Consider the following 21,963-nt stretch of genomic DNA (forward strand, 5'->3'; position numbering starts at 1 on the left):
GGTTATATGACAGACATCACTAGTTATCCAAATGTTTAGACTGTGGTTTTAGCTAGGTAAAAGCTACTATGAAAGTAAAAGATGCTATGTAATGTAAATCTTATTTAATTATTACATTATATTACACCAGTTTCCTATAAAAATAAAAACATTCATTTGCACTGCACTGTGCAAGTTACAAATACCCACACAAAGGGCCAAATTTGACAAACATTATTGATTCACACTGTTACATATATTCAGTCAGTAATCTATTGCATTCTATACAGATTATTTGAACTATTTCATGGTTTGTTGTATTGCACATAAACTTAACAATATTGAACACATTGGGAAGTATTACATCGGACAGAAAACATATTAGCCATACATAATTATGTAGTTGTAATAATAGAATACATAACACCTTTTTTGTGCCTTCAAGGAAAAGAATGTTAATACAGTTTCATTGCATGTGGTATTTGGTTAACAATGCCTGAAATAAATCATTACATATAGGTAGTAGTGTTGGAGTAAAATGTTCACAACATAAGAATCATTAGAGTTATAAGCTTTCGAGAAACACAATTTGTAAGAGATTATTTTTCTTGTTTTGATCTCAATATACTTAACTTAAAAGTGATTCACTTTCGAATACAGTCATACACTAATATGTTTGTAACAAGTACACTAACATAATGAGTGAGCTCAGCACAGTGGCTACCGTCGCGCGCCGCCGCGCTGGTGCCCGCGTCCACCGCGCACGTATGTCTTATGTCCTCCGTGCTTGTTGCCACTGTGTTCAGCTGTAGATGGTGTGAAGCGGTCAGACTTGTTGGCGTGCTGTGGCCCTGTGGCCGGCTGCGACTGCATCGAGCGCATAGGCGCGTGCGAGCCATTCGAGCGGTCTGCTGCAGCAGGAGCCGCGCCAACGGGCGGGGGCGGAGGCGTCGGCTGCGGTTCACTCATATTCACTTGCTCATTGAACAACATACAGAACTCTCCAACTTTCTGAATATCGCCAGATTTGCCCGAGTACAAAGTGAGCGCGGCTCGCCACAGAGACGCGTAGCCCCGAGTCAGTCGCACGATGTCGCCCGGCTGAAGTAAAGCACCCGGCTCGTCCCACACAGACAAGTTCACCGAAGCGCTCCCATCCGCTACACGCAACGTCCGAACTTCCCGGGCCTCCTTCGTCAACGTCGGCTGCCCCACTTCCAGCACTATAAACTCGGCGTTGATGTTCTTCATGCCTGGCTTCAAGTCTTTTATCTGTACGTACTGTATGTTACTCATTTTGAAGATAATATGTTTTTAATTGAGACCTAATCAATGCCTTCCTTATAGTAGTTTAACGAATCCTTATAAACATTAAGAAACAAGCTAATATTAAATTTACTAACAAAGTGATAACAAATCAAACGTTTGAGGAACTTATTGAATTGTAACTTGACATTGACAATCAGCTGTACGAAAATGTGTTACAAGACGAGAAATTCTTCATTAACGCGCTTTCATATTATCATGTGGCTGAGAAAGGAAGAAGAAAATACGCATTGAGTTTGTTAGATGGTGGGATATGTATTGCTTGTTGCTGTAAGTAGGTACCTAGTAATCCACCAAAGTGGAGATAACGACAAAAGACCAATGTAAATGCAGCAGAATCATAGTTACTGCGCTGACAGAACAATTAACATTGGGCCGGTGGAGACACAGCTTATCATCATTTTCAAGCATAGGTTTTTTTTTAGATATTTGTGACAACTACATTTTATGCGCTTTTGTGACAACAGTTAATAAATGAATAAATTAATTTTTAATTAGTTTTTAAAAGTGTAAGTGTGTGTAGTGTTCTTGCCAAGCTCGGTCGGGGAGCAATGTTTGATCGTGAATAATTTGTTTTATTTCTTTGGCAATTATTACATCCTGTTGGTCACACTAAACATAACCTTCAAATTCAAATAAGTCAAAACAAACTCGGTCAGTAGTGCATTTGCAAATGTTTTACCGCCTTTAATGTTATTATTTCAGTGTAAATCGTATAAACAGTGGTGTTTGTAATTAGTATTCAACGTGTTTAGTAGTCTAGGCGGCAATATGTATAACCAATTACCTGGTGTTTCGGGCAATCCGAATAAGGACTTGGAGGTTTCTTCACCACCAGACGACACGGTGTCGGCGTTAGAATTCTCGCCGCCTTCTCTCCCACAGAACTTCCTCATCGCCGGCAGCTGGGACTGCAGGGTAGGACATGCACATGTCACTAGTTGTAACTAAAACAAAGTGGCTATGTCTTTGAGGAAGCTTATTATATTTTCTCCCAATGTGTGGACAGTAACTAGCAATATTGTAGCCTGAATCCTGTATAAATAAACCCACTGCAGTAGTTCTCAATAGTTTTACTAACAAATATTGTCAAGGAACAAGTTTGTATAGTAAAGAATGTTTTTATTTTTGCAACTGTAACATACATTCAAAACTTGAACTCATTTCTATGATTATGGACCTCTTATGTGGAAATATTGTGTATATTTTAATTGTCATTTTATAGCTTAAATAGATCTAAAAACACCATATTTTAGTACTCTAGTGAGTCCTTTATGATATCTTATCTGTTTCAATGTTTATCAAGAAAGGAAACTTATTTATTATGATTGTCTAGTGTTTGATATACAAACATTATTTTATTCAATTGCCAGCCTTAAGGAATTTTTGGGATAAGTAATGGCAGTTTTCTGAGATTTTCGAGTTAAACAAATTAGTATAAGATTGAGTAAAAACTTTCTAAATTGTGCAATATAATGACTCATTCAGGGCATATTAAATACATACATATCAAGGATATAATTATATATGTAACTTGATGAAAACTAGAGGTAATTCATTATAGCTGAGGATTGCTACATACATATTCTGTACTACCTGATTGACACAAGCCGAACATTGAGTTGGTACTGTTGTTCAATAAAAATTGCTGAATCAAATATGGACATAGCAAGCCTAACTAACTAATAGTGCACACAATAATGTGCAAGAATGAAGTCAAGTCTTTTTATAAGAGGTCTTAAAACTTTTCAAATGTTGTAGGTAAGATGCTGGGAAGTAGAGGCATCAGGCAAGACTGTGCCCAAAGCAGCACAGGCCATGGAGGGACCCGTACTTGATGTAGCGTGGCATGATGTGAGTATCAAACTGTTATACACAAATTTTGCGAATGCTGAGCATGTGAACGTTAATGACTACCCTTAAGAGATACAATATTAAACATGTATTGTAGCATATGATTTTGTAACTGTGTTATGCTGTGTAAATGTATTAAATTCTAGTTATTTTTGGTGGTCAATAGTGGCCTCTAGTATCCACAGCCTATAACAGGATGCATTCCAGCTGTGGCAATAAACAGTTTCTGTTGTAAACAAGTAATAAGCTTTAAGTTAATAATAACATATTCTTACAGGATGGCAGCAAAGTGTTCATGGCATCAACAGACAAGAGTGTCAAGTGCTGGGACCTGGCATCTAACCAGACAGTACAAGTAGCAGCCCACGAGGCCCCTGTGAAGACCTGCCACTGGATCAAGGCGCCCAACTACACGTGCCTCATGACCGCCTCTTGGGACAAGACACTCAAGTTCTGGGACACTCGCAGCAATGTGCCCATCATGAGCATGAACCTCTCTGAGAGGTGCTATTGTGCTGATGTGGTATGTATAAGAATTAATTTAGTTTTCTTCGTATAGCTGACTGAGTAGTATGGTGACCTGATCTTTGATAATGTTGATGTAAATGATACAACAGAATCCGCAGGTCGTACTAAAATACAGCTGAATTATTAAGTACCTTTTTCGCTCAACTGTGTAAAAGCAAAAAGATATTAGCTTCATTTTAACAAAATCACAGTAGTGCATTGAGATTCGGATAATAAATTAAGTTGGTGGCATCTGTATTTGCACTGCTACAAATCCACCTGTTTTAGACATACGTTTCTAGATTACAGGTTTGAATCCCAACCATTAAACTTTCTGTTAGAGTTACTGATAGGAGCCGACATAATATTTTATATCTTTCCCAGGATTACCCAATGGCAGTAGTAGGCACAGCGGACCGAGGTATCTGCCTGTACTCGCTGGAAGGCAAGCCAGCCGAGTTCAAGCGCGTGGAGTCCCCCCTCAAGCACCAGCACCGCTGCATCGCCATCTTCCGCGACAAGAAGACCAAGCAGCCCACGGGCTTCGCGCTCGGTTCCGTGGAGGGCAGGGTCGCGATACAATACGTGAATCCTACTAACCCGAAGGATAACTTCACTTTCAAGTGCCATCGGCCGCCGGCGACTACTGGTGGTTATCAGGTATGTAGACCATGAATTGAGAAGATATATTTACCAACTAGTGTTTTCCAGTTAGTGCAAGGTTAATAGCCCGCGACGTATCTTAGATATTGGATCGATTATGCAAAAAGGTATGCCCTTTTCCGTGCGTCGGAAGGCTCGCTAACCAACAGCCGTACATATTGTCATGGATTACATTTTTAAAGAGATATAAGATTACTTAAAAAAGAATATGATTTTGAGAGAATATTTTTTTGATTTTGGATTACACTATGTTTCTTACTGAGACTAATGCCACTTTTATTAATTTTATCCAAAAGTAATAAACACAGACATTAACAAAACAAAAGACTTAAATAAAAAAATGTCATATGTTCCACAGGACATCTACGCAGTGAACGACATCGCGTTCCACCCGCTGCACGGCACGCTGGCCACGGTGGGCTCGGACGGCTCCTACTCGTTCTGGGACAAGGACGCGCGCACGCGCCTCAAGTCCTCCGACATGCTGGACCAGCCGCTCACCAAGTGTGCCTTCAACCACAACGGACAGATCTTCGCTTATGCTGTGGGATACGACTGGTCTAAGGTAAGCGAGGAACTAAATAATTACACAATAATATACATACAATCCTGACTGTCGCAATCATCTGCTTAGTACCTAACAGTAAATTCTCTCCTAAAGTAACCCCAAAAAAAGCCTAACATAGGCGTAGTTATTGCATAGAGTGTCGGTGGTAATGTTGTGTTATGTGTTGTAGGTATAATAATAGCAATAAAAACTATACAATGAAAATATACATATAATACATACAAACTTTTTAATATTCCTTGTCAAGTCTGATTCTTCCAGCCTAGTTATTGAGTCTATTCTTAGCAAGTAACTTATAAAAAGTGCGAGACAAGTGGTGATTAGTCTTTTTAACAAGCATTTTTGGGTTAAATCTCAAATGATATTTTTATGTGTTTTAATTGGTCCAGTTACACAGCAGCTGCACAAACAGTTTTATTTAGTTCAATAAAAGAAACAATGATCCAGTGTAAAAATAGACGCTTCCATCAGTTTCCATTAATTGCAAGAGCTAAGTCAAGTGTTCTTCTGCATGTTTGGCACCTCGCCGTAATAACCGTAGCGCCGCGTGTTGTGGGTTAAAATCCCACCGGGACAAATATTTGTGTGATAAGCACGAGTATCTGTTCTGAGTCTGGTTGCTAATTTATCATTCAAACTTATATAAAGTTTTGTTTAGATGTATATAAGTATGTTTATCAGTGATTTGGTTACCATAGTACAAGCTCTACTTAGTTTGGAATCAAATGATCGTGTGTGAGTTGTCGAACAATATTTACAAAATAAATTAACTATAAGTAAGTAATATGTTCCTCTTATCTCCAGGGTCACGAGCACTTCAACCCGGCTAAGAAGAACTTCATCTACCTGCGCGCGTGTTACGAGGACCTGAAGCCGCGCTCCACTTGATTGCTGCCCTTCAGCCCCAACGTATCATGAACATGAACAATATTCACCATGTACTGTACAGAGTGGATCAATATTCAATACCAAGTGTTGCGCAAATACTGGCTCATAGTGAACAGTTCAACATGCTGTGTAGCATCATAACTTTTAAGCTTTCATGTTGCATGTTTAATACATAATAGGATTTCAAGGTAAAATGCGTGATCCCATCAATTCCCGTATCCTATTATATATGATACTATGTAGCATGTCTGTGTAAAACAATGTTTCATAAAAATTAAATATTTTACTGAATCCTTTTGGTGTCATGATAATAAACGATATTGTGATCATGCAGTATTGAACACATAAATTAATAAAATGGAAGTCTTGAATGGTCTTCGTGTCTGTCATAATATGCTTCAGTGGAGGTTCTTGCTGTCTTAAGATTGTGTCCAACACAGCATACCAGTGTTTTTTATGATCAAGAAACAAAATCTTAATAAACAATTGTCATCAATTTTTATAGTGCAACTGTTTTGGTATTGTCAATGTATAAATAAAACATTTTAATATTAAGACTCATTCCTATTTGTTATTTAAACTTCCAGATGTGTGTAGTGCCCTATACCTTTTCAATAAGAATCCTTATTTTCATTCATTCTTGCTAAATAATGATATTCTGTAAGTGGAATATCTTCCAGCAGCAAAATAATAGCATGTTGATTATCAATTCAACATGGTCACAGGCCTCATAGACTGGTCTATGGAATTTTTGATGAAATAAATTGTAATACAATTTAGACATACATAAATGAATAAGGTTATTTTTTAATTATTTTTCCAAAGGTATGAAACTTATGTTTGAAAGTAATAAGTGTATGTTTACATTAAAATTAAGAATACCAATAAACTGTATTATTTTATTTGCATTACACTACAAATAGATTTAAATTAATATATTGTTTGCACAAGGTGTAGCTGGCATGAGCAGTAACATGTAATTGTCTATATCACTAGTGGCCATGGTGGCCATGGTCGTCACCACCTCCCAGGGCCATCTCTACACCAACTGTGATGGCGGTGAGGGCGACACCAATGGGGAGTCCTCGGAAGAAGAACTTGAATGCCCTCTTGCTCTTAGAGCCAAACCCAGGGTGATACCTCCAGGCTTCATTTCTGCAACAATTTAACATTTAAAGAATGTTTAACAAGCTAAGCAACCGGTAACACTATCAGATGCGGACTCTTGGCCAGTTAGTACCAGTACATAGTAATTTTTTTAAAGCTGATAAGTTTCATTCATTTCAGTGCAGTACTGATAGTAATGTCAGTGCCTGTGACAATGTCGATATTATCGAAAGTATTGTATGCCTAGTTCTGCTTGTTCAATTAGTACTGTAGCCACTTTCACATTTAGTAAACCTTGTATCCAAGCAAATGTGTGCGTCTTTACCTGATCCATGGGTCCTTGAGACCTTTCTTGGCTAGTGCCTGCTCGAGCTCTTCAAGCTGAGGGACTCCCTTCACCACAAACGACTTGTAGTCGGGGATTGTGTATGGCGGACCGTGTCCGTGGCCACCCATCTACAAACCAAAGAAAAACCTTTAAAATAATAACAAACAACCTAACCTAGAATTGTTTGATATTACATAATTTGTATAATAATGTTTTGCGACGAAAATATACTTTGTATTAGTAGATAACAAATTATTTAGACCCCAACGACAAGCAACTGAAATAGCTTAAATATTATTGATTAAAAAACAGTGAAACGTACCTTCGAAATTCTATTTGTCAATTTTCGACTTTTGACACTTTGAGCTAAAGTGACATATTTTGAGCCTAAGTTGCCAGATTAAATATATCGCCAGAATTAGTATTGTGCCTACATACATATTTCGTATTCATAATCTTATAAATATTAAATTAATTACCTACGTAGGGTATTTCAATATTTTTTCTTCTAAAACAGACCGGTTAGGTGCTAGTAATCATTAAGTTCCATTACTGCTAGCATTATGGTCAAACATTTTTTTTAATCAAATAGGTATGTACCTATGTCATATCGTAGATCACCCAGTACTGTTATAAGGATTGTTGTATTTTTGTAATTAATTACATTATTAAATCATGCATTTGATGAACAATGTCTCCAGTATTTTATTACAGTCTCCAGTATTTAAGAACAATTAGTTAAATTTAATCAACATGGGGTAAATATGGCCTATATTGCTGGCGACACTGATATCATAAAACAGAATTTGCTTGAATGAAGTCAAATTGTATGTTTATTGTTGAGAGTGGTAGTGCCGCTCTCTGTGTGATTTATTATTAAAATTGTGTATTAAATATAAATAAAACTTTCCATTTTGTGTGCTGTATTAAATTTCTCTAATAAATACTGTAATTCCTAAATATAAATTTATGAAGACACTGACGTCGAATTTCAGTTCAGCGAAATGAAAACCTGTGTATAATGTATAGCGTCGATAGTAAACAGAAATAGAATCTGTTGAATGCTGGACTGCATAGGTGAAGTGGAAGTACAGATTGCGTTTAGGGTATACAATTGAAATGTATGTGAGTGTAATTGATGCGCGTGTGATACAATAACAACACAAAGGATGCGAGCGGGCGCCGGGTGGAGCGCCGCGCTGCTGCTGGCGGCGTGCCTCGGCTCCGCGCGCGCGGCCTCGCCGACACCGCCGCCGCTAAACATTACAGGTACCGATCCACTATGCTCATCAAACATATAATTTTCGACAAGCTCAGAGCACCCTTTACCTGAATAGGCACTATATCCAGCGTAGGCGGATATGTTACAACACCTGACTTAATCTGATATCAAAATACCAACACCAAATTCGCAGTTATTTCTTTGGGTGGCTGTATTGTCTTGTTGCCTGTGCCTAGATCATTCCATATTCCATAAAAGTAACTAAGCCCTGCTTACCTGGTGTGTGGCTAAACTAATTTTATTTGGTTTATCCTTTAATTTTTTGATAACTTCTGCATTTTATTCTAGAAATACACACAATTTTCTCCGATGCAGTAACTGGTCAATCTTGGATTTAACTTTATCTTGTAGAAACAATTGTTTATGTTTAAAACTCATAAACAGAATACAAGATAATATTGTTTCCAGGTTGTTATCAAAAGAAAACATCATTAATGTTTTAATCTAATTTATTAACATAGTTTTGTTTGTAGGGTTGTCCGGGTGGTGTAGGCCTCCTTTGCATGCCTATCCTTGCATTCCTGGCCTGTGCAGACTATAGAAAAGGAAGATTCAGCTTATAACTCTCTTTTGCAAAACAAACTTATCTTTCTGTCTGCATGCATGTATTTTTTCTTTAATAAAATTATGAAAAGTAAATAATGGTATTTTCTTTTGATATTATTCGGTTAAAGGTGCAGCTGTTTCCTGTAGATTTCTGTAGTAATAATGGATTGCCTGCATCTCCTTGCATGTGTTATTACAAACTTATTTGCATTAACAACTTCTATGGGATATTAGTTGAGCTTTTAATGGCCCCTACAACATGACAATTAGAGCATGTGTGTCATGTTTATTTTGAGTATTCATTCATAACACTGTAGACTTGATAAGAATATTAATTAATAATTCGATTAGCAACTTAATAAAGTCATATTGATAAGTTTCATGTTGAGTATTCCACAACTAAATTTCACCGACATAAATTTCGCTCAAAAGCCTACTAGGTATGTGAGTAAAGTTGCAATTTATCCGCGATAAAGCTGTCGCCAGCCTTGAAGTATCTATAACGTGTATACCTAGATCTTAACAGCAGTGCGCGTTACCGTCCGTCAGTCCTTTGTGCCCCGGCACGTGCTCCAGCGAATGCGCAGATGAGCTGATTACAACGCGTCTTGCACGGAAGGACTCAATAGTCCGTAATGCGAACATCATTCATCTCGCATTGCGCAACGATCATGTTACAAAGTTGTATCATTGACCATTCATATTTAATACATTTCAATTTAAGAATGCACGCAGTCCTGTTAACAATAAAGAGGTCAATCATAGGGCTAGTTGCGGTCATTTCATATACATTGTCTTCGGTACAAGTCGATATGAAGAATCAGTCAGAAAAAGCTTTTCACTGAGCAATTATTCAAAAACTACTACCTACCTAGGCTGTAATAGCTACTTGCTTGTAGGTTTTCTGAAGGAATGTCTTAACTAAATCTATACTAATATTATAAAGCTGAAGAGTTTGTTTGTTTGTTTGAACGCGCTAATCTCGGAAACTACTGGTCCGATTTGAAAAATTCTTTCAGTGTTAGATAGCCCATTTATTGAGGAAGGCTATAGGCTATATATCATCACGCTACGACCATTAGGAGCAGAGTACCAGTGAAAAATGTTACAAAAACGGGAAAAATTATGATTCTCTTATGTGACGCAAGCGAAGTTGCGCGGGTCAGCTAGTATTTCATAAAATATGGGTGGAAAAATGAAAACTGTGGACATTACAGCTTAGGGAAGATTGGTGCCGGCCTAACGAAAAAGGAACGCGTATCTCCACTCCAACTTTCAATAAAACACGACATGCATGCAAAGATTAATTTCCATATTTTCTCTCTTTTATTTTTTTCACAAAAGATTCATAAATCGGTCTCCTCTCCTGAGTTTCTACAAAGATTTAAAAGACATTTAATTCCGAAACCACGTGCAGTACAGCGACGGGAAACCGCAACATGGTGAGCAGTGACCACCGCGCGTTGTGTTACGTCGATTCAACTCAATTGTAATAAGATATCCGGAAAAGCTTTGATGTGAAATGACGCCGCAACTTGACCCCTTTACTGCACAAGCACTTCGGTTTATTTGGAAGACATTACTTTTAGTAGAAGTAATGAAATGCCTGACTAATTTCAATTAAGTATTTAACTGCTAGCATGGGCGTTCTAGGAAAGGGTGTGACAATAACTTGTATCAGCTACATGCATAGCCTATCTCTGCAATTTATGCTTGTAGATGAGTACAAATACCACTAACGATCAAAAAAGCGTGATATCATGATAGTAGTGATAGTAGTGAATCTTCAGTTATGATTATTCAGTCATGAAAAACTCTTAAACAAGAAAATCATTTTCTTTATCGGACCAGTATTTCTAGAGACTACTACCTATATCCAAACTTGAAAAGTAATGCGAATTCATAACTGGCTTGGATATCCAGATCTATTCTTTGCGAGATTCACAAATGATTTATCACGGGTCTAGCTATTATCGTATTCGTGATTCGCCTGCATGCAATTATTTCTAGAGTAGTATCTAAAGGCTTAGGTCATTGGACCTCACACGAAGTACTCGTATGTTTCGCGTGATGTACAGTACTTTATTGTGCGCTAAAAAGCCGGAACAACAACTTTTGGGGCCGCTGTCTGTCTGTGACGTGCAGTTCCGGGTCAGCGCGTTACCTTTGTGTGAGGAGATCTGCATAGCATGTGAACACACTGCTCTCATGACTCTTAAAGAGCAGTGTTTTGAGGGGGAAACTTCCATATAAATGTTTTTACTAGAACAGAGAAGCAGGCTCGGGAACAATAGGGAGCTTAGAGCTCGGCAGTATTCATCGAATAAATTCAAAAACAATGAAAAAATCGTTTCTTTTGGCTGCAATACTGGGCTAAAACATTCGATTACAATATTAAACGTACATATTGTACTTAATCTATTATATTTTCCAATCCTCATGATGCTTCACGCAAAGAGGAGCTTTAATGATATCATTAACCTCTTAGATTCATACAATGCTTGTTTTTGTCGGCCTTAACCCCAACAACATTATGCAAGGTGTCTAGTCTAACTAGCAGGTATATAATGAATGAATTATAGGTATACAAAAACGGCATTTTTTTGTGTACCTATAATTCATATGCATTAGTCGGTCTAACTTCACGCTACAGTCTGCAAGACCAGAGTCATCGACATAAAGAAATAAAAGTAGTTACGAATATCTAGTGATTACTAGTAAATTTAAGATTAGACTTGTAGTCTAGAATCATGTATCGATTGTAAGCAAGTAGGTATGCCATAGGTAAGAGCGCCCTCTCGTTGTGTAAAAAACTTGGGAACCGGTCGCGGTGGTCCGCTCGCCACTCGTAATTACTCGCTTTACACACTCGGACATGCTGTGTTTTCTATCTCCATTTATGTACAACTATCTATGTTCTAGCTGTTGAAGTTTGCCCTTGAGTTTCGTCTGGGATCATTTGTTTTTATACAATTAGCGGTCAAAGTTGTTTGAAGAGTCTGCGGTTTGATGACTATTTTTAACGAAAGGCGAATCAAACTTTGTTGACATAAAACGAACAAATTAGACTCAAATCGACTCTGTCGGTGACTATAGCAGTCTTCCTAATCTTTTCCAGTCGGCGGACCCCTAGGAAATCAAGCACTACTGACCACTTGAATACAAAAAAGGTGTTTTTTGGCTACTAGAGAAAAGATGTCAGCAAGTAAAGGCTGGCTTTACTGGCTTTAATTTATTATAAGGCTAACTGAAAACAGGAATTTTTAGGGTTACACCGCAGACTCCCTTACACATGCTCGGGAACTCCAAGGGGTCCGCGGATCACAGGTAAAGAAACACTGCACGTCTACTTGATCACACATTCGTGACCAACTCCCGGCAGTTATTGCTTACTCCACTAGTCGTTTATGTGCAAATATGAGAGATGAATACTACCTAGTTACAGAATCGTTCGCAAAAACGGAATATAATTGTTTTCATATAACTTAAAATTTTCAGAACGCAACCGACTCTACATCCTCATTATTTTTTATACCAAATCTTCCATCTTGTTATAGCATACACGCACACCGGTTATGAAAAATCATGTCATAATGGTGCAGGACTGTAGGTACACGTATCCCTGCTTATTTAATGTTTTATTTAACTAGCTACGCTTTTAATAGTTCTTGGCTAACTCTATTTTTTTGTATCGTTAATGGTAAATCCACCCAGACTTAAGACTACTGTTTTTATAAATATCAAGTCAGATTACCGAGTGGCTTAACTTACTGTGGGACAGCAAGGAGATTATTAATTACAAAGACGGGTTTTTTATTCGCATATTTGGTGCTGAATGAATAAATGTTTTGTCTGAAGTGATACTTATCGCAATAATATTAGCTATCGCACTTTCTATGCAGGATACGAGACTACAAACTTGTTTCAACGAAGGACGTTAATGACTCTCGACAAAAACGTAACGGGTCAGAGAGCAAACATCTTGTAATGTGTTATCTATTCTCCATCCTTTACTATTTAGTGTTAGAAGATAGAGAGGGGTATATGTTATATCATCGGGATGACTTTGTTGCATAGTGACCTTGTTGATAAACATCGAGACAAGAGACGAGACACATCTCCCTCTGTTATTCAGTTAAGTCGAGTGTACACTCGCATCAATTTGTCATTCTTCATTGGGACGCACTGACGTCTATAGTGGTAGGCACTGGTATATGAACCCCAACGATAACAAACGACAATCTTTTTGCTTATGCCCACTAACTCATACTCGTTACTTCATTCGCGTTGAACAATTGTTCGCGATTTTCTAGGGATAAAATTTAATCTTAATTGGGATGTAACTTTCTGTAAAGTTTAACAGATTGTACTGTAACTTTAGTCAGACTTGGTGGCGTGGAATCTGGAATTGTCCCAAAATGTTTTGCCCCTAGAATTCCCCCTCCGCATGTCTGAGTTCGTTAACCTAGAATTACACCGTTCCCTACCGCATACTAACGATGCACGATTTTTCTCGCGTAATAAGAGTGGGGTTTAAGTCCCGAGTCCTCCTACTGGTGAAAGATTTAAGGCATTAAATCTGGAGTGAGAAAGACATAAACTTCTTGGCCTCGCTTACATACGTTTACCTTCTTTCTATCTATCAATACGTATAAAATTATTCCGATACCGAGTGACTGACTAATGGACAAAGCACAGCTGAAACTACTGAGCGCAGAAAGTTGAAATTTGGTTTGAAGATGCTTTAGGTTGTGTAGAGGAGCACTATGGGAGGATTTTTGGAAATTTCCTCCTGAAGGGGTAAAAAGGGGAAATACCTTTTCTATGAAAAATCAGCAACAAAAAAGCGTGGAAGCGGAAAAACTAAAGTCCAAAAGCGGCTGCTAGTAATCTATATGATCTAGTCACAACAAATGATACATAAATATAAGTGTATTACACTAATCATTCCGTTAACGCAATCCTTTAGTGCGCTGAGCGTGTGGGCGAGCGCATATCAAGCAGTTTAGTTCATAATGTATGTCCTAGGCAACGGCTAACGGTAGCTATTTGCTTGTAGGGCGATAGAATCTTAAGTATAGGTGGGAATTACACTACAAGTATTAGAGTAATACGCAGGTGTATATTGCGACAGAAATGCTATGAGTCAAACTGTCAATCAAGCTTGATTTGTAGACCACCTCTTTGCACACTACTTAATCTATTTATAGTACATACATAGAATCATGCCTTTTTCCCACAAAGGTAGGCATAGTTTCTATTTATACTATTGACTACATTGTAACTGATAGACGGACTGAGTTTTTTTTATCAGTTTTCACAAAGTCCTGCATATCTTTTTGAACTGGCTGTAGATTTCTATATACATCCTATTCTAAGTTGGAATAAGTTATCGTACTTGCTTCTTTAGGTATATCTATCCAAAGACGGCAACCATTTATAAAGTTATAAGAAGGATACAGAAATAGACTCTTCCTTATGTTTATATTTCTTCAAAAAACATGAGTCATATAAAAAAATGAGAATAAAATTAAGTATTCAATACAATTTCTTTGTCACCCACGTCTTTTACATTGAAAAGTGTTCCATATAATATAATGTAATAAATGGATGTGTTATAACAAGTAGGAAACGTTAAGTGATGTGTGGGCACACAAGTCGGAGCGCGCAAGAGCGGCGAGCATGTCACACAGTCACACAGGCAGGCAGGGAGGGCCATTCACGCGAGTTGCGCCCGCGCACCCCGCGCTACTGTCCGCGACACACACATGTGTTCACTGTTTACTGCTAGATACTTGTACTTTCATAGACAAACTGTTTGAATTAATGGCTTAATAATGTGTTGTTTGCCTAGTAAAGATACTTAATTGTTACATTAGGATACTTAATAGCTGATAGGAATTTAATGCAAAAGTACAGCTTAGTATCTTGTTTTCTCGTCATCTTGGAATCTAGCCATACATTGAAACTCCTAGTTCGTCATCTGCCAAAAATGTATTTTACTTACTTTCCTATATGGGACTAAAACATAGGTGTAGTACATATTTGGCGCGGAGAGACTGCTGAAACGGTAAACTAAGATATTGTTAATGCATAGATACATAATGTAGTCACATAATCATTCTTAGGTACATACCCCTGTAATACCTGAAGGTAGGTAGAAGGTACTACCGCCGCGTATACCGGCCACGTTAGCAGACTCCAGGCAACTATTTAAAAAAATATAAATTAAAAGAGCCTAATAGGTTTTGTCTGACCCGGAATCGATCTTTAGACCTCATGTACAATTGTGGCAGCACAAAGGCAGGCTTGTGGCTGTATATCGTGTGAGAATGAACAAGTAGAGGTGTTGTTATGAATGAGCGTCTCGGCCGCGCCTGTCAGATAGCACTCACTGCCGATAGTGAGGTTATCCTCCCGACTGTGACCCTCTGCACTGTGTGACCCTCACTGCATGCGAGCATGTGCATCATATTATATGTGAGGGCTTCTTACCTACAGTGGTTTGACTTAAGGCTGGTTGGGCAAAACCTCAAAATTCCATGTCAGAGGTGCCAAGACATTTTGCTATATAAAAAAAAAAGATAATTGTTGTGACTGGTTTCAAAATTTTCGGCTGAACATTTGTTGTCTTTGTCGCTGTTACTGGCATCTGTTATTTTTTTTGGCATGCCTACCTACCAAGTATATCTGGCTTCCCTTAGGGCTAACCTTAAAACTAATCAAATTCTTACTTATATCCTCCGAGTCTTACTATTACTAGCCAGTATGGTAGTATGGTAACACAAGCCAGTGGTAATGATCTCATGAACAATTAATAAGCAAAGGTAAATATACAAAAATAATATTATAAATAATTAAAAGTCCCTGATAATTAATTTATCGGTCACTCAGATAAGAAAGTGTCAAGTCTGAAATCCAGTCAATAAAACAATAGCGACAATAATAAGACAGAATAATGTGTAGTTCATCAACCTGCTATAAGTAATACCAATCGCTTGTAATCACAGTTCAGACAGACTGTCTGACTATCCACTTTTTATTACTCTAGATAAATTAATAAAACCCATTAATGTCCCACTGCTGGGTAATTGGGTTGGGCCTCGAGTCCACCATGCTGGCCACATGCGGGTTGGGGATCTCATGATAAAAAAATATATATTTTGCGTATCTGTGGCGCAATTTATTCTGCGTGATCTATAAGTTGCGTTTTTGTCGGTAGATTTTGAAGTTGAGGAATAGGTACTTCGTGGCTCAGAGAGTACCTATGTAAAGTACTTCTCCTCAGTCGTATCGGAAAATCGTCACAACGGATTATGAGAGCGATGGAATAGAGAGTGTACCTGTGTATTGTACACACATGGACTACGGATACTAAGTATAAACAAGTGCCTTAGATGGCTATAGTTCTAATAACACAGACAAATTCATAATGGAATATTATTTTGTTTACTACACGAGTGTGTTAGCCTTCTTTAATCGCTTTATTTAATTAACTTAATGATATTACAGGAGACGCCCTGTTTCTTTGACACCGATATTAATTGGTATTATTTTCTGTAGCCGGATCTTTAAAGATTGAGAAAGACCGTGGATAAAGTCGAATATTAGTAAGACTTGAAAAATAGTTAATATTTGCAAAACTATGATCTTATATACATTGAAACTACGAGTACGAGTACGAAAGTGTTACACGTTTGTAGCAAAACATTAAACAATCACGCAAATTAGAATCAAAGTCAAAACAAATAGGTATTTATGGAACACACAAAATGTACCATATTTTCTGAGAACAATTTGCCAATGTACCTGTGAATTGAACTCCCGGTCCCAATAGTGACGTGGTGACCACCTTGACCCATGTTTTTATCATATTTGACAATCGACAAGCAAAAATTAGCAATAAACATAATTACACCAAAACTATTTAACTTTTTCCTGCTAACATTGAATGAAGACTTTATTATCAAAACAATTTAAACAATAACAAAAGCATTTGATAGGATAATTGTTATTTTATGCCAACGTTATTGATAAGTTTCAATGAGACTTATAAATAAACTAGCTGACCCGCGCAACTTCGCTTGCGTCACATAAGAGAGAATTTTCCCCGTTTTTGTAACATTTTTCGTTGCTACTCCGCTCCTAATGACCGTAGCGTGATGTTATATAGCCTAAAGCCTTCCTCGATAAATGGTCTATCTAGCACTGAAAGAATTTTTCAAATCGAACCCGTAGTTCCTGAGATTAGCGCGTTCAAACAAACAAACAAACAAACTCTTCAGCTTTATAATATTAGTATAGATAAGTACTTTATAAGGAAATATAATATTTATTAAGTAAATAATAATATTGTGATGTTTTTTCCGGGTTCCACGGTCCTTCTGTAGGTATACTCGTAGGAATGTGTCAAATATCTACATAATTAGTCGTGGGAAAATGTAAATGACTATATAATATCTTCGAATTATTATTGCATTATACATTGACTAACTGTGGATGATGAGCTATACAGTATGAAGTTCTGTGTTCAGTTCCTGAGTGTTTTTCTATCAGGAAATCTAGCGTCGACCTAGACCGGATCGACTTCGGGGTACGGTTTCAAAAAATAATTTTAGTTCTCCTCATAGGTTTGTACAACAGTATTTCTAAGTTGATACCAGTCTATTACAAGGACCCTGGAGTTCCGAGGATAGCTACTCGTTTGAGAACGAAGGAAAAAGAGGGTAGATTCTCGAGAAAAAAGGACAGTATACTTTTAAGTTTATCATGAGTATAATACTAGTGAAAGAAACAGTATTCTTTGTAATAAGCTATTATTTAATACTCTGTGTTTTTGTTGCAGTTTCGAGCAGTTCGAACTGTTCGTCTGAAGAGTGGCAGTGTTTCGACGGGCTGCGGTGCGTGCCGCGCGCCTGGCGCTGCGATGGACGAGCCAACTGTGACGACGCTAGTGATGAAATGGACTGCACACGTATGTATTACGACATTGATTTTAATCATATGCAGATAGCTATGTCTTTAAATTTAATAAGGTCCATGCTATGGTATAGCAGGGTGTAGTTGAAGTTCTTATTGTCTCTTGACTTAAACATATTAGATGCCAAAGTATCTACTAGTAACTAGTAATCCAACCCCCTCAAGGAAGCCTATCGGTGCCTGGTGACGGTGTACTCCTCGCAACTCCAGATCACCGCTGGTCTATGTCCTTACTTACGATCAAGACACACCAAACTCGGTTGACAATCTTTTGGCATCACCTCGGTGAAAGAGTGAGGCTGATAAATCCAAATGTTTTTTGGGAGTTTGAGCCTTTGAACACTCGCTTTCCCCTTATACTATTACTCTATGAAAAGGTATAATGTCTAACGTTGTTTGTGCAGCGGTGGAGAAGCAGTGTCGCGGCGACGAGTTCAAGTGCGCAGTGAGCAACCTGTGCCTGGCTCCGAGCTGGCGCTGCGACGGAGACCCCGACTGTGGACACCATGACTACTCCGATGAAGATCCTTATATCTGTACGTATTGTTCACTTAAACAATGTGTATTACGACATTTAATTACTTATAAAAAGGATAAGTTTATTAAGTCTCATAATACTTTTTACACTAGCGTCTAAAAATTTTACTAAGATAGCTAAGAGATAACGATTCTAGAGCCAGAATATTTACACCTAAAAACGAAGGAGACCCTACAAAGACAAATAATAAGTAAACCTAAAACAGTCACGATACTTACGATTTTACCATCGCAATGACCACTAAAACGCGTTAAATATTATTTCGTCTAAGAACTTATTTTCCGACAACCTATCGTCGCATTGTTTGGCCATCTTCAAATATACGTATCATGAGTACTCGCAGATATGTTGTTAACTTGTCTCCTCTCATGTTTCAGGTCAGAAAGACTTCAAATGCCCGGGCAACTGGGCGCGGTGCGCGACGCCCATAGACGGCTCGTTCACGTGCGCGCCCGTCTACCAGTTCTGCGACGGCGAGCGACACTGCCCCGACGCCAGCGACGAGTGGGACATCTGTGACAACTGTACGTACACAAGCCACCTCTTTTTATTATAGTAACTGTCTTTATAAGCTACATACATGTACTGTAGATAGTTTTAGATGTGGAATAAACAAAAAATCATCATCAATCATGATCAATTTCCGGGTGTGTGACTTGAATCATTGCAACAGCTCCGTTAATGTCTGGTAGAGGTGCTGTCTTATTTTTCATGCTTAATCGGATCGGAATCGGAAACGTGTTTGCTTTATTCCGTTTCGATATTTGATAAACTTAATTACAGCACCGAATTTTAATCAGAAAACAGACTGTTCCCTATTCAATCCACACCTTAAGCTATATTTTCTTGTTTCAGTCACTGCCAGTGCATGTGATTCTTTACACTGCGAGGTGGGATGTCGGCCGACTCACTCGGGACTTGCGTGCTACTGCCGCGAGGGATACGAGCCTGATGAAAACGGTCGCTGTACTGGTGAGTAGTACAACTTGTGTCAAGATAAAGTACCGATAACGTCGCGCGTTGGCATTGACGAATATGTTTTAAATTTATTGGTAAATGGTCAGCATGGACAAAAAATACACACATGTAAATAATGTACTTATAACATGTATGACAAGATGTATGATTGGGAATTAAGCAAAAGTTATATGTAAGGATCGTAGCATGCGACGACATTTGCCCTCTACCTATACGGTAGCAAGATGTGGTTTTATATATGCGTAAAAATATCTAGAACTTTATAATTACATTTGTTGTTGCAATTGTCGTTGTTTCAGACACGGACGAGTGCAAGCTGGAGGACACGTGTGCGCAGCGGTGCAACAACTCGGTCGGCTCGTACACGTGCTCGTGCGCGCCCGGCTACTCGCTGCACCAGGACAAACGGAACTGCATCGCTATCAACGGTGAGACACACAGAGAAGAAAGTACTGACTCGCTATAGTTGATAAGACCAAGTATTTGTTTATTTTAGTTTACCCGTCAGCTACTGCACACGTACTTAAGACATGCGTAGACAGATTACACACAAAATTGTGAGCGCGTATACGACTTACACGCACATGTACAAGACGTACACGTATATTTACACTTATGTGTGCACGTACACGTGTACGTATCTTTGTTGGTATACTAGACAATATAGTATGGTGTTGTAGACCCGGTGGACGAGCCGGTGTCGGTGGTGGTGGTGACGCAGACGGAGGTGCGGCGCGAGTGGCTCGGCGCGCCTGCGCACAAGAACCGCACGCTGCCCGCGCTCAACGTGCGCGCCGTCGACTTTCATTATACTAACCGGTAAGTAATCATCTACCTATAAGCTAGCCCTTTTATTCATAAAAACACATGAACTTATGATAGGCTTATAAAGTGATTTGTTTCTTTCACTCCTTAGCGAAATGAAAAAGATAAAACATATTATAGTAGTTTCATAACTAAAATGGGTTTATAGAGTGTTTATGAATAAGAGAGTAGATCTATAGATTTATCTACTACTCGGTCAAAGTGTTAATTAAAATATACAATTATTAATTAACACGTTTTGAATAGAAGTTAAATGAAATGAAATGACTAACGTTCTAGCGAGCATTTTAATCGATCAATAAGATTATGTTTTCAAACTTTTGGCTATGCTGAATCTTTTAATTATTATTAAGCCATCTTCAGAATTGTATATAGTCTATACAATTTTGAATAATTAGGATGTTTTCTAAATAGATCATTGAATCAGTGTTGAATTATTTGTACGTGTATTTGTTGTCAGGACGGTGTGTTACATACACCACAACATCAGCAAGTCGTTCATCGTGTGTGTGGACGCGGACGACTTCAGCAAGCGGACCTTCATCGGAGCTCCGGACTTCTTTCCTGATATTAGCTGTATGTATTATAGTTTACTGTTATTTTTATATTAGGTTTGTCACATTCGTAGTAGCCTCGTGGTTTAATCGGTTCTCTGTGTAACTGTCTATTGGCTTTAAAAACTTAATAACTATACGAATCAACGACTCATTAAACCGGTTAGAAATCAAAATATTGTACAGTATGATCAGTTTTGTTAAGATTAAGCCCGTATATTAACGTAAATTCATATATTTAATGAAGTACCATGTTTCCAGCGGTGAGTCACATGTGCATCGACTGGGTGTCGAACAACTGGTACCTGGTGGAGGGCGGGCGCGAGGCGCTGTACGCGTGCTCGGCCGCGCTGCAGCACTGCCGCCTGCTGCTCGACGCCGCGCTCGCCAAGGTGCACGGCTTCGCCATCGATCCTACTGCCGGGTTAGTACATTATACGATATGTTATGTCCAACAACTGCTGTCCTGTTGGTGGGATAGTGTTTGAAAATAGTGGTGAATGTCTGCATTAAAAACCTTAGAATCTCTGTCCAAAAACTCTTAGGAGTATAGGAGAAAGTGACGTCATATTTACGAGTTGCTGTCTAAAAACTCCTTATCGCGAAGACTTTAGTGTAACTATAAAATTTTTATCAATGGCTTTTTTCTTCGTTTTAATATAAAACATAATTTGAAATAAAATACTCTTATTAAAAAACTTCGTGTGCTTTCCAGGTTAATGTTCTGGACGGTGTGGGGCGCGACCCCGCCCCGCGTGGAGCGCGCGCGGCTAGACGGGTCGGAGCGCGCGGCGCTGGCGGCGCTCAAGCTGGTGTACCCGAGCGCGCTGGCGCTGGACCACGCCGCCCGCACCGTGTACTGGGCCGACGCCTACCTCGACGCGGTCGAGCGCGCCGACTACAACGGGGAGAACAGGCGGACCGTCCGGAAGGGATACGCGGTCAGTAGTTTTGAAATCGTACTTACTTTGCTTGAAGACAAAAGACAAAATAATTGAAATAAACGTTATATAGACTCTCATATACACGTAATAGAGACAT

The 21,963-nt window shown here is 38.6% G+C and overlaps 4 protein-coding genes across 5 annotated transcripts in view; 2 read left to right on the plus strand and 2 right to left on the minus strand.

Annotated features, from left to right (window-relative positions):
- Nucleotides 1-89: 89 nt before the first annotated feature.
- On the minus strand, nucleotides 90-1,446 carry LOC142982512 (SOSS complex subunit B homolog). Its single transcript, XM_076128994.1, has one exon. The coding sequence runs from the start codon at nucleotides 1,273-1,275 to the stop codon at nucleotides 700-702; it is 576 nt and encodes a 191-aa protein (XP_075985109.1). The 5' UTR covers nucleotides 1,276-1,446; the 3' UTR covers nucleotides 90-699.
- Nucleotides 1,447-1,918: 472 nt separating this feature from the next.
- Rae1 (ribonucleic acid export 1) lies at nucleotides 1,919-6,346 on the plus strand. Its single transcript, XM_076128993.1, has 6 exons — nucleotides 1,919-2,223; nucleotides 3,067-3,159; nucleotides 3,437-3,682; nucleotides 4,051-4,326; nucleotides 4,688-4,894; nucleotides 5,702-6,346. The coding sequence occupies exons 1-6, from the start codon at nucleotides 2,077-2,079 to the stop codon at nucleotides 5,783-5,785; spliced, it is 1,053 nt and encodes a 350-aa protein (XP_075985108.1). The 5' UTR covers nucleotides 1,919-2,076; the 3' UTR covers nucleotides 5,786-6,346.
- A 318-nt stretch (nucleotides 6,347-6,664) lies between these two features.
- Nucleotides 6,665-7,620, minus strand: ND-B12 (NADH dehydrogenase [ubiquinone] 1 beta subcomplex subunit 3). Of its 2 annotated transcripts, none has more exons than XM_076128995.1 (3): nucleotides 7,543-7,620; nucleotides 7,218-7,348; nucleotides 6,665-6,940 (listed from the first exon to the last, which is right to left on the minus strand). In XM_076128995.1, the coding sequence occupies exons 2-3, from the start codon at nucleotides 7,346-7,348 to the stop codon at nucleotides 6,778-6,780; spliced, it is 294 nt and encodes a 97-aa protein (XP_075985110.1). In that variant the 5' UTR covers nucleotides 7,543-7,620; the 3' UTR covers nucleotides 6,665-6,777. The 2 variants fall into 2 exon arrangements, with proteins under 2 accessions (XP_075985110.1, XP_075985111.1); XM_076128996.1 differs by lacking the exon at nucleotides 7,543-7,620 and adding an exon at nucleotides 7,452-7,535.
- A 274-nt stretch (nucleotides 7,621-7,894) lies between these two features.
- The window catches only part of LRP1 (LDL receptor protein 1), a 74,555-nt gene continuing 60,486 nt past the window's right edge, over nucleotides 7,895-21,963 (plus strand). Inside the window, exons 1-10 of the mRNA XM_076129653.1 lie at nucleotides 7,895-8,489; nucleotides 17,894-18,022; nucleotides 18,432-18,563; nucleotides 18,943-19,089; nucleotides 19,421-19,537; nucleotides 19,843-19,971; nucleotides 20,224-20,362; nucleotides 20,829-20,944; nucleotides 21,184-21,346; nucleotides 21,638-21,863. Of these exons, the coding sequence (XP_075985768.1) occupies nucleotides 8,390-8,489; nucleotides 17,894-18,022; nucleotides 18,432-18,563; nucleotides 18,943-19,089; nucleotides 19,421-19,537; nucleotides 19,843-19,971; nucleotides 20,224-20,362; nucleotides 20,829-20,944; nucleotides 21,184-21,346; nucleotides 21,638-21,863 (1,398 nt within the window). The 5' untranslated portion in view covers nucleotides 7,895-8,389. The remainder of the gene's footprint in view (nucleotides 8,490-17,893; nucleotides 18,023-18,431; nucleotides 18,564-18,942; nucleotides 19,090-19,420; nucleotides 19,538-19,842; nucleotides 19,972-20,223; nucleotides 20,363-20,828; nucleotides 20,945-21,183; nucleotides 21,347-21,637; nucleotides 21,864-21,963) is intronic.

Source organism: Anticarsia gemmatalis, chromosome 22, assembly GCF_050436995.1.
Source record: "Anticarsia gemmatalis isolate Benzon Research Colony breed Stoneville strain chromosome 22, ilAntGemm2 primary, whole genome shotgun sequence".
Lineage (NCBI taxonomy): Eukaryota > Metazoa > Arthropoda > Insecta > Lepidoptera > Erebidae > Anticarsia > Anticarsia gemmatalis.